The following is a 10,724-nucleotide window of genomic DNA, read 5'->3' on the forward strand; positions in this document are numbered from 1 at the left end:
GAGAGAGAGAGAGAGAGAGAGGGCTGGACTTTTTGCATGTTGTGTGCATCCATTCCTGCATTTGTGTGATTCACTGACAGGGAGTGTGGTAATTAAGTATGGATGACCCTAAATACTCAAGTACTCGTTTGGTTGTCAGTGTTCATTCAACGCTTTCAGTTACACATGAAAGACCAGCCATGAAAGTGATGTTTGGAAGTATATATTAAAAAAACTTGAAGAAATGAACGTGCAGTGCAAGCTATGCAACATGAAACTTGTGAATCATAGAACAACCAATTTTGATGATTAACCGTTTGAATTTAAGCACAAGGACAGTGGAGATAGACAACAGGTGAACTCTCATCACCTCATTTGCTACGAGGGAGAAGTTTAGCCGCCTCATAGCAAAAATATTTCCTTGAGATTTGCTTTCAACAACACAGATATAATCATAGAAATCTAAATTATGACACATATTTTTTAAGCATTTGCTTGATATCACATGAAAAAATCTTCTAACAGACGAGAAGATCACTTGGAGCTGCTGCTTATCTGACTCCACAGTGCTCATATAATACTTGTTGCATCTGTTTAAAACTGTATTATATCAGCTTCTTTCATCCCTCTGTCTCTTCTTCTCATTGTTAGTTTATTGTGCTATTATTTCTTATTAACATACACATGTACTATCCAAAAGCACACTGTGTTGCAAAATGTAAGTCATTCATTCCTTATGCATGTACATCACTCCATCTACCCCTCTATCTACCCCTTCATCCATCCACGCAAAACATGATCATTTCTCATTGCTGGATACAGTAACAGTAAATAGGAGCACATTTGCTTTTTCAGTGACAAAACACACACACACACACACACACACACACACACACACGCACATACACACACACACTAATGTAAGGTCTGTCAGGATGGAAATGGAAAATCTGTCGTGCAGAACCTCACAAAGACGGTTTTGTCTTTCAACTGTGGCAGAGAGCAGAGACAAGAGTCTGTTAACTCTGAATAAAAACACAGAGAGCAACAACAGAAGACTGGCAGGACAGGCGGAATATGAGAACCATCAGAGACAACAGACAGCAAAATGAGGACAGAGACGGATTTAGATTTAAATCACACAATAGTTATCTCTCTATACATTTACATATAGATGGATATCCAATAAAAGCATATATAGTGACAGACAATAACTCAAGAGCTTTAAGATAAAAAGGCAAATACACAGACAGATGGCATACAGTACAAATGAATACCCACAGAGAACTAATAAAGGTAAGAAATTATGGACAGAGCAGGTAGAGAGAGTAATAAAAGCCTGTAAGAGAGAGACAGACAGTAACACCACAAATCTGAGTGACAGACAGGTCAGAGTAACTTTCAGCCTCCACATCTTCACACAGTCTGACTGTAAGCTCTTCTATTATGTCCTTTACAATCAAAGATCAGTATTATCACTTACTGCTAAAATCATTTTCAGCTCGAGTCCCAAAGAAGTAGATTTAATCTCTTCTTGAGGGCCTGAACTCATGAAGACAACAAGAGGTTTTTGTAGAGGATGTAATAACTCCACATTACTGCTGTGTAAACATTTTAAATTTAAGATTATTTCCTGTGATGAGTTTTCCTAATATTTTAGGAACCTTTTATACAATTCCCTGTCTGTATTATGTATTCTTAACTTTTTAGCAATCATACATATTTAATAGACTGTGTGGTGTGTTTTCTTCTCATTTTTCGATTAGCTCTTTGGTTGTTTTAACTTTTCTAACACAGGATGAGGCTGTTTTTCAGAGAGTGCAGGCTCAGTGAATATAGCTTGTATTCATGTGTCCTTATCCTTTATAAATACTAAATAATAATTTAAACTTAAAAATAATATTCTAATTAATGAATAATTCTTACACGCCTAAAATCAAGACGGCCTCACAATCCCTGTGAAGCTTTGGTGACCCCAAGTGTTGGGAACCAGTGAAGTAGATGACCCTGAGTTCACACAATAATGGTGATTATTTGTTTTAATAAATGAAGAATGCGTGTATATAAATGATAAGCTAATGAGCAAAATAACATTTTAACTTGCACAAGTGTATAATATAGTACATTTTAAATGTAAATAAAGTGCACCACTGTTCAGCTGGTAAGGAAACTAAATTTCTTTATTTATTTTTTTTATGGTCGACAGGCTCAACTCAATAAAACACAGTGAAAAGGAAAAGAAAAGGTGAAGACCCGGAGGTTTAAACTGTTAAAAAAAACCTGCAAACAAAACATAGACAGAAAGATAGAAACACACAACCTGTGGTACATTTTCCGCTCTTTACCAGGCTGTCTGAAAGTGTTAAAGGGCATCTCTGACACTGGAATAAACTGCAAAACACACACACAGACACACAGACACACACACACAGCTTGAAGTGCAAAGTAAAAACAAACTTAATGGCATCATTCTGTGTGAGGAGTAGAGACATAATGCTGCCAGTCTCTCAGCATGAACTTAAGAAATGAACGCTTGAAGCAAATGTGAGATACTTTACATATCTGAGGGGAGACTGAGAGCAAAGGAATCAGTGTTTTTTTTTCCATTTGTGCAAAACATCTCAGCCGTCTCTGTCTAAATCTTAGTGTGTGAGTGGAAACACCACACGCCAGCAAGAACCAGTGAGGCTACAGTAACTGAGCAAACTATAAAGTTCTTTTGAAACTTTACAGATCCATTTACACAAAGTCTGCATCTGATTGTCAAAAACATCCTACCAGTAGAAAGGCTCATAAATTTATGAAGATTACCACTACAGTGCAGCCAAATTGGAAGGAAAAGATGACTTCCTTTTAACAACCAGGTTCAACCAAGTAACTGGCATGAATGCGAAGTCTTAATGTTTCAAAGACCATCTCCCCACACCCCACACCCCATATCCACTGAATATAGGCTCTAGTTTGTATTTCTTATAAGTAAACTAACTCTAGACTACATTTCAAAGTCTTACACTGTATGCATTTCTGTAAGGCCAGACTATCTAAACTGCATTCGAGTGATATATGATGACAGATGTTACACTGCAGAGGCAGCTCACATGTTCTGGCGCTGCTCTAAACTAGCAGCGCTCTGGGCTTTCTGTGCTGCGAACCCTGTCTGAGGTGTTTATTATTGATCTACAACCTACAGTCAAGAAAGCCGTCTTTGGGGTCCTAGCTGACAACATATCTCTGACAAATAGCAAAAAAGATGCAATTGCTTTTGCCTCCCTTACAGCCAGGAGAAGGATCCTATTGGAGTGGACATTTTCTCACCCACCTAAAGTGATTTGATACTCTTCCTCAGGCTGGAAAAGATCAAATATTCTTCTAAGGGTTTACCAAAAAATCTAACTTAATTTTGGATCTTATGATCTTTCTTTAACAGTTTAAAACCCTCCCACTAAACTGGCTGTCACACATCTCTTTCCCTAAGAGTTGTGATAGTTATGTCTGTTCCCATGGCCTGAGCCATAACACAATCAAACAGTATGCAATCCAGAACTTGTTTGTTTATTTTTTCTTGGTTTCTTTCCTCTTGTTTACCCAGCATTCAATCAATATTGTGTTTAAGTGGATTTATTTTCACTTTTATCGGAACCTCGGTGTGAACTGGCCTCTGTAAGTGCCGAGGGTCAGAGAATGTCGGCTACGTGGCTGATTCAACAACTGATGATTCCAGGAAGAGCACTGAAGATCCAGGAGTATCAGCAGGATATATCTGTGCAGTGTAAGTTACCATGCTATAATGTAAACAGATTGTTTAACTTTAACTTTAACTATATGCAGTTTCAGTTATTGGTGGGAAACTTGTTGTGCGGGTTAAAATAATTCTAAAACTTCACAATGTATAAGACTTGTTTCCTTTTTGAGCTGATTAGTTTATGTTGAACCTTCAGTATAAATGTATGAATGAAGAGGTGTACCATACTACGACTGTAACTTCATTATTTATAATAACTCATAGTAACACCAGACTTATGTAGACAAGCAGGTTGACAGATTTTCTCATTAAAGCATTAATAAGCATAATTAATTACCTATGTTTAGCATGACTGGTTATGTTTTTGCCTTTGCATTACTCAGTCTGTTGTGCTTGGCTCCCTTGCCTCAGTGCATGATGTAGCAAAACTGCAGTTCCATGACGTACTTAAAGACAAATATTGTGTGAGGCTTACCACGTAGAGCTGCTTCCATAGTAGAGCCCATTCCTGTAGCGTTGACGTCACCTCAGTAACAATGGGGTCTTCCAGAGGCACCACAGTCTCATGCGGCCTGTACAGGGGTAAGACAGAAAACGCACACACGTTTGATTCACAGTCATGATTTTAATGACTGTTTATTAAAGTAAAGCACATTAAACACTCTACACAAAGAGCAACAATGTCCACCACAGACTAAATTCAACAGTAAGCAGTGAACAGAAATAGAGAGAGAGACCCAGTAAACCGTTGACCTTGGTCTATTGTGTTGCGTTACATACAGTTAGGCTTCAACAATGGTGAATTAAAGTGATTTGTGTTTAGGCATGTCAGAGTAACAGACGTGGAACGGCCTGCACACATCTACCCACAATGTAAATCAGTGATCTGTGACAGCAGAGAGATAGACAGCCAGCCTGTCTGTTTGGAAAAATGTCATAATTGTGTAATGTGTAATTAATTATCACAAATGTTCACAGAGATTTATCATGTTGGACTGGATGTAACTGGGACATTTGTACACATTCAATAACTCACAAAACATGGTTGTGATTCCACCTGCACCTCATACACACATTCCTCAGATCACCCCTCATTACTATCATAACACTGACACTTGCCAAAGAAACAAAGGGTTGATTGTGTTCAATTGACCTCAAGAGAAATAATATATTAGCAGAGGGAAAAGGGCTGACTGGGCAGCTAAGTTAACTTTTTTTCATGGCAGACATTTTAAGTTACTTCAGCAGGAAAAAGCACGTGTGTAGCTAATGGAAGTGAAACAGTATGCACAGTACCAGCACGGCGGAAAGAAATGCAGCTATTAGTTACACCTGTGTTTGACAAGTCACACTGTCCTCCACGGGAAAGGTCCATTAACTGCCATTAGTTCAGCTCATGTGATAAAATATTGGCAAATGTATCACATTTCCAGTGTTTTATTCCAGCTAAAAGGTCTTTTTTATCAGAAGTGGTCTCTCAAATCCAAATCCTTCACACTGGTCTAGGTAAAAGTTAGAATGCAGGATTTTTACTTGTAACAGAATAAATAGTTATTGATACTTTTACTTAAGTAAAAAATCTAAATACTTCTTCCACTACTGTAATATTCAGATTCAGATTAATATGCACACACTATTACTATACTTCCAAATGTTAACAGAACAGAACATACAGTATGTTGCTTTTACCTCATGATGTGTTTAATGTCTAGAATATCCGAGAAAGAAAAGTGTCTTTTGTGATGTTCATGCAAACACCTATAAACAGAAGGACCCTTACACAACCTCCACCACGGTGAGTTTGCACTGTTACTGTTCACCTCACTGACTTAAAAAAATCCTTGTGCGCTAACTCCCCCCTTCCTTCCCTCTCTCCCTTATACATAATTTTGAACATAGGGGAGTTGTTTGCTAAAATCGAAAGCTGAGTCACTGTCTCAGCCCTGGAGTCAGGAATATTAGAGCACCTCTCTCTGTCTCACATGCACTCCTTTATTCTCCCTCTCCTCCCATGCCACCTCTCTTCCCTCCCTGACTCTTGGTTTTTGCTAACGTATTCCTTCCTTTCTCTCTCTCTCCCTCCCTCTCTCTGTCTCATAACTGATTAATTAATAAAAGCCTGTGCTAGATTAGCTGATCTCCCAGCTGAGCCGTAGCTGGCGGGCGCCTGGTGATTTCACCCACATTAGTTACACTTGTATCTCAGACACTTCTCCTCCTCTTCTCCTCTGTTCTACTTTTCACTCAATCTAATCTTCCTCTCCTTCTCCCTCCCTCCTTCTGTTCCTAGTAAAGTTCTCTCTTTATTCTGGCACATTCCCATCATTCCTCTCAGTTTCTTCTCTACACTTTTTTCCTATCCCAGCTTGTTCCCTTTCATTTTATTCCTTTCTTTCCTCTCCCCTCCTTCATCTACTCTTTTTTCCACCTTACTTCTTTCTTCCATTTCCTCTTCTCTAGTTTTCTCCCATCTCTCCCTACTCTTGTTTCCTCCTCGTCGTCCCTCTTCTACCCTCTTTATTTACCCCCTCTGCATTCTTATGTCTCAGCTTTTATTCTGCTTCCACTGTCACCTTACCTGACCTCTCTCTCATCTAGTCTTTCTTTGTTTTATGTGTCCATATTTATTCCAACCATACACTGATCCTCTCCTCTCTCACCTCTCTCTGAGCATCTTACTGACATTTCTCTTGTCCATCACTCTGAAGCCACTTTTGCTCCATTCTAATATTTCTATCTTGTGCACCCCAACAGTCTCTTCATGTCCATCTGTAATTCTCTATGAATTAAACACACTCACTGTCTCTTTTCAAGAAGATTTTTGGGAACTTTCTTGTGTTTACTTTGTGAAGAAAATAATTAAAGCCCACAGCTGCTTAAACCTTAAAGCCAATTATTATTCCGTCTCTTGATTGCTTTAAAGGCTATATGAGATGTAAAACACAAATATAGCAACAAACAACAATCTTCTGTGTAAAGATGTAGTGGAGTCATGGCGTCACATAGCCGGTCTGCTCTGTGTGCAGCTGAGTAGAGCGACTGAAACTGCTGTTTTTCTCATCTACATCAGTGATTTATGGATATATTTTTCCACCAAACCAGAGTTTAGTGATTGTTGGAACAGTTGAAAGACTAACAAAGATGGTTTTGGTTAGTTTCCAGTTTTTTGAAGTTATACAATGTTATGATGGTCTGTGAGGTAAAATTACCTGTTTTGTCTGTGGCGTCTGGTGGTGTGCCTTTTTATGGCTATATCTGGTTAAACAAAAGGTTATCTTGATGACAGCGTGTCAGTGGCAAAACAAACTTTTTTGGGACCTTCCTATCATTAGCTTATGTTGTGGCCATATATCCCTTTTATCTCAAATATTTTGGTGACTGTGAAAAGAATTTTAAAAAATGGTTTTGGTCCAGTTTTAATTTTGTTTCTTCTAGTGCGACATCCCACTGGCAAGGGACTTTGTATAATTGACAATTGTTTCACCACAAATCCAGTCCATGTGATTTATGGCCTTTTATTGATTTTTGTGTCATTACAGTTAGACCTTTCCAAATGATTTTACTAGTATGACATAGTCTTTGAAATACTGATTCCAAAGACCAGTAATTTAATAGCATAATGGCGTGACGACAACGTTTAGTGAAGCAATTTGTTTCTGGTTTTGAATGTGTTTGCCCAGTTTTAATGTTTTGTTGGTAAAAGGGATGATGTGAAGAGGAAGTTCTTCTTTTTTACTTGGCCAGTTCCTAAACTACTGATGAGATGATTCACGATTCACGAAATCAATCTTTCATTTGAACTTCACTTTAAAGTAAATGAGTCGAACTGATTCACAAACTAAACTGAATCTAAATGTTGGATCAGTCGATGTCTGTAGCTGGACTGCGCTCATTAGAGGTCTCAGCATGCCAGCACAAAAAGAGCTCACACATGTTTACTCTCGTTAGAGAGCATCAAAGATGGAGCCACAGAATCTGACGTTAGAACAAAGACAACTGTTATGGGCCGACCTCAGCTATGGAGTTAATCAACCGCACTCTCCAAAAAAGGTCTCAACTTTTAAAGGTCCACTGGGACTCTATTGGCAGAAAGGAAATATAATATTCATATGTATGATTTCATTAGTGTATAATCAGCTGAAAATAAGAATTGTTGGGCTTTTGTTACCTTGTAATGAGCCGTTTTTATCTACGGAGGGTCCACCATGTATAACCTCCCTGTTTCTACAGTATCATTGAAAGGTCTAACTGTAATGCACACAAAATAATAAAAAGGCCATAAATCACATGACTGGATTTGTGAGTGAAACAATGTCAATTATACAAAAGTCCCTTGCCAGTGGATGTCGCACTAGAAGAAACAATTAAAACTGACCAAAACCATTTTTAAATTTCTTTCACAGTCACAAAATATTTGATAAAAGGGATATATGGCCACAACATAAGCTAATGATAGGAAGGTCCCAAAAAAGTTTGTTTTGCCACTGACACGCTGTCATCAAGATACATACAGAACAGAAAAACCCAACACTAGCTCTTGATACGGCCTTTCAAAAGGAAGGCTGAACTGTAAACTGGACATTTACAAAAGGTGAAGAAAAAAAACAAAGCTGAAAGACGCAGCTTAAGTAAGAGAGGCCTGCCTTTTTGAACTTCCACTTTAATTTGCTACAAATAAAAGAAAATGAAAATGTTCAGATGCAATTCTGTGGACTTTACAGGACATATTCTGTGTAGATAAGCCAAGATATGTTGAGTTATGGATACAACACAGTATTCATGAAACTGCATGTGTATATGAATAGCTTCTTTCAAAAAGGTTCTGTATACATTTAGGAAAAAAATGTATGAGAAATGATTAACGCAATATTTTAAGATCATAAATAAAAGTGGGGAGGATGGTTTCTATTTGCTTTGCCCCACAATTGTTTCTATGCAGATAAGCTTTGGAAATTGTTGGGAACAATTGACAAAGCCATACTTATATAGTCACTACAAAAAGTGACCTTCCTGATTTCCCTCTCACAGTGAATCATTGCCTTTGTTGTATCGGCGGTTGGGGAGACACGAGGGGACAAAAAGAGAGCAAATGAGGAACAAAACTTAAGACTGAGGCAAGATGTAGAGATCGAAGCATGAAAAAGAAAGACGAGTACAGTGTTTATAAGAATAAAGATGTAGTAGCCAAAGGGGAAATAAGGGAAATATGATCATTGTCATGCCTCAAAGAAATGTACAATATAATGTAAATAATGAATGTGAAGTACTAACTGTCCACTCCTATAGCAGTAAGCAGCATGGGGACACTACAGTCTGTGTGGACTATAAAAATACAATTCTTACATGTCTGTAAATAAGGTGTATAATTCTGTTATCCCTTTCTATTCACTCTCTCTCTCTGTGTATGAGACAGACGCACAAACATGGTGTCAGAGATGAGTATCATCAAAGTCCATATGCTGACATCAGGGTCAAATGCAGGACAGCAGTCACTTGATCACAATGATCTTGATGTGAGTTGACTGTCACAACACTGCACTGCATAAACAAGTACACACACACATACACACTGGGCTCTTACAATTTAACCTTTCTTTTAAAGAAAACAGTCAGTTACATGTTTTCCAGTTTTAATTCTTCTTTTTAATCTTTATAATTCTCACTGTCAGCAAGATCAATAACAAAGGTCTACATCGTTAGGGCAACAGATACTGTTGGTGCTGGAGCAAAAGGCTGACAAGATTTTGGTGGTGATCAATACCTGATATTAGTCAAAAAATAATTAGATTATATATAATATTAGTATATTATTTGATATTTATTTTCTTATTTTATTCAATTTTTGTGTAACAGTAACATAGTTTGATTCCAGTGATTCTAAAACATAATTCACAACAATACCTTCAATAAATGATGATCATAGTGTCCCCATCAGTACGATGAAGATACATCAGTGGCATGTTTTTCATATTTAGGAAACTGTAACATTTGTTTAACGTTAGGGACGAATTAGAAGGTGGACGTGAATCCTCGTCTCTGGTGTTTAAACCATCGTTGAAAGACTTTTTACATCTAACCATCAACATAAACCTCCTGCCAAAGACTTTTCAATCACTTTCTGTCATCGTGAAATAAACATGAGTAATTTTAAATGATCAATGTTGTAATTTTCTATGATGGACAGTCTCACTTCAGGGCATGGTAAACCAAACCACAGAGGGAGTAGAAGAAGAAAAAAGTCTTCCTGTCTCTTAGGAATATATTTCAATTTGCCAGTGCGTAACCACACCTTATGTGCACCTGCATCAAAATAAGACCCCAGGAGTCCAACTGAAATGGCGAAGTAAAACTAACGAAGCTTCTAATCTTTCCTCAGGGAACACTGGACTTACAGGAAGGTGTTTGTTTAGGCTGCCGGAGATATTTAATGTGCGTAAATCTGAGTTTCCACTTCCTGTTCTCATACCCGCATGTGTTTGTTTGAAAATGCCTTTCATACACATGCGTTTGTACGACATGTAACTGCATCTTTGAGTCTGTGTGTCTTACTGCCTGCATGAATGCAGCGTGTGTGTGTGTGTGTTCACAGGTTTATTTGTCTCTCCGGGTGTGATCCTGAAGTGCGGGGGTGCAGCTTTCTGATATTTATAAATGTCAGCTCTGAGAGTGTATTTATCCTGCAGAGAAGCATACAGCTGGCAAAGCATTCTTCACAACATCTTGACAACTTGACGCAGCGTTGCAACTGGAAGTTGCTGCACATTGTTGTGTTAACTCAGCGTTGCTGGCTGGGCTGACTCAACAAGATCAGTTTAAAATCAATAAAACACGTTTCCTACATTTTGCACTTATAAATATAGATATCCATATCTCACTGTGACAACTTAAACAAATGAGGGTCTGCTATCTCAAGCGGTCTCCTGGGTTCAAGCCCTGTGTTGGTTTGAGCCATCCACCACCTTCATATGCGAACTTTCTTGGATACCTACAGTGTCATATTTTG

At 38.1% G+C, this 10,724-nt stretch overlaps 1 protein-coding gene across 1 annotated transcript in view; it reads right to left on the reverse strand.

The window, feature by feature from the left end:
* The window catches only part of LOC118328758 (dedicator of cytokinesis protein 3-like), a gene marked incomplete in the record, with an annotated part of 127,180 nt that overhangs the window by 84,954 nt on the left and 31,502 nt on the right, over window positions 1–10,724 (reverse strand). Inside the window, 1 exon segment of the mRNA XM_035662658.1 lies at window positions 4,197–4,293. Coding sequence (XP_035518551.1) covers window positions 4,197–4,293 — 97 coding nt within the window.

This window comes from Morone saxatilis, unplaced genomic scaffold (genome assembly GCF_004916995.1).
Source record: "Morone saxatilis isolate NCDOM2014 unplaced genomic scaffold, NCSU_SB_2.0 Contig18, whole genome shotgun sequence".
Classification (NCBI taxonomy): Eukaryota; Metazoa; Chordata; class Actinopteri; family Moronidae; genus Morone; species Morone saxatilis.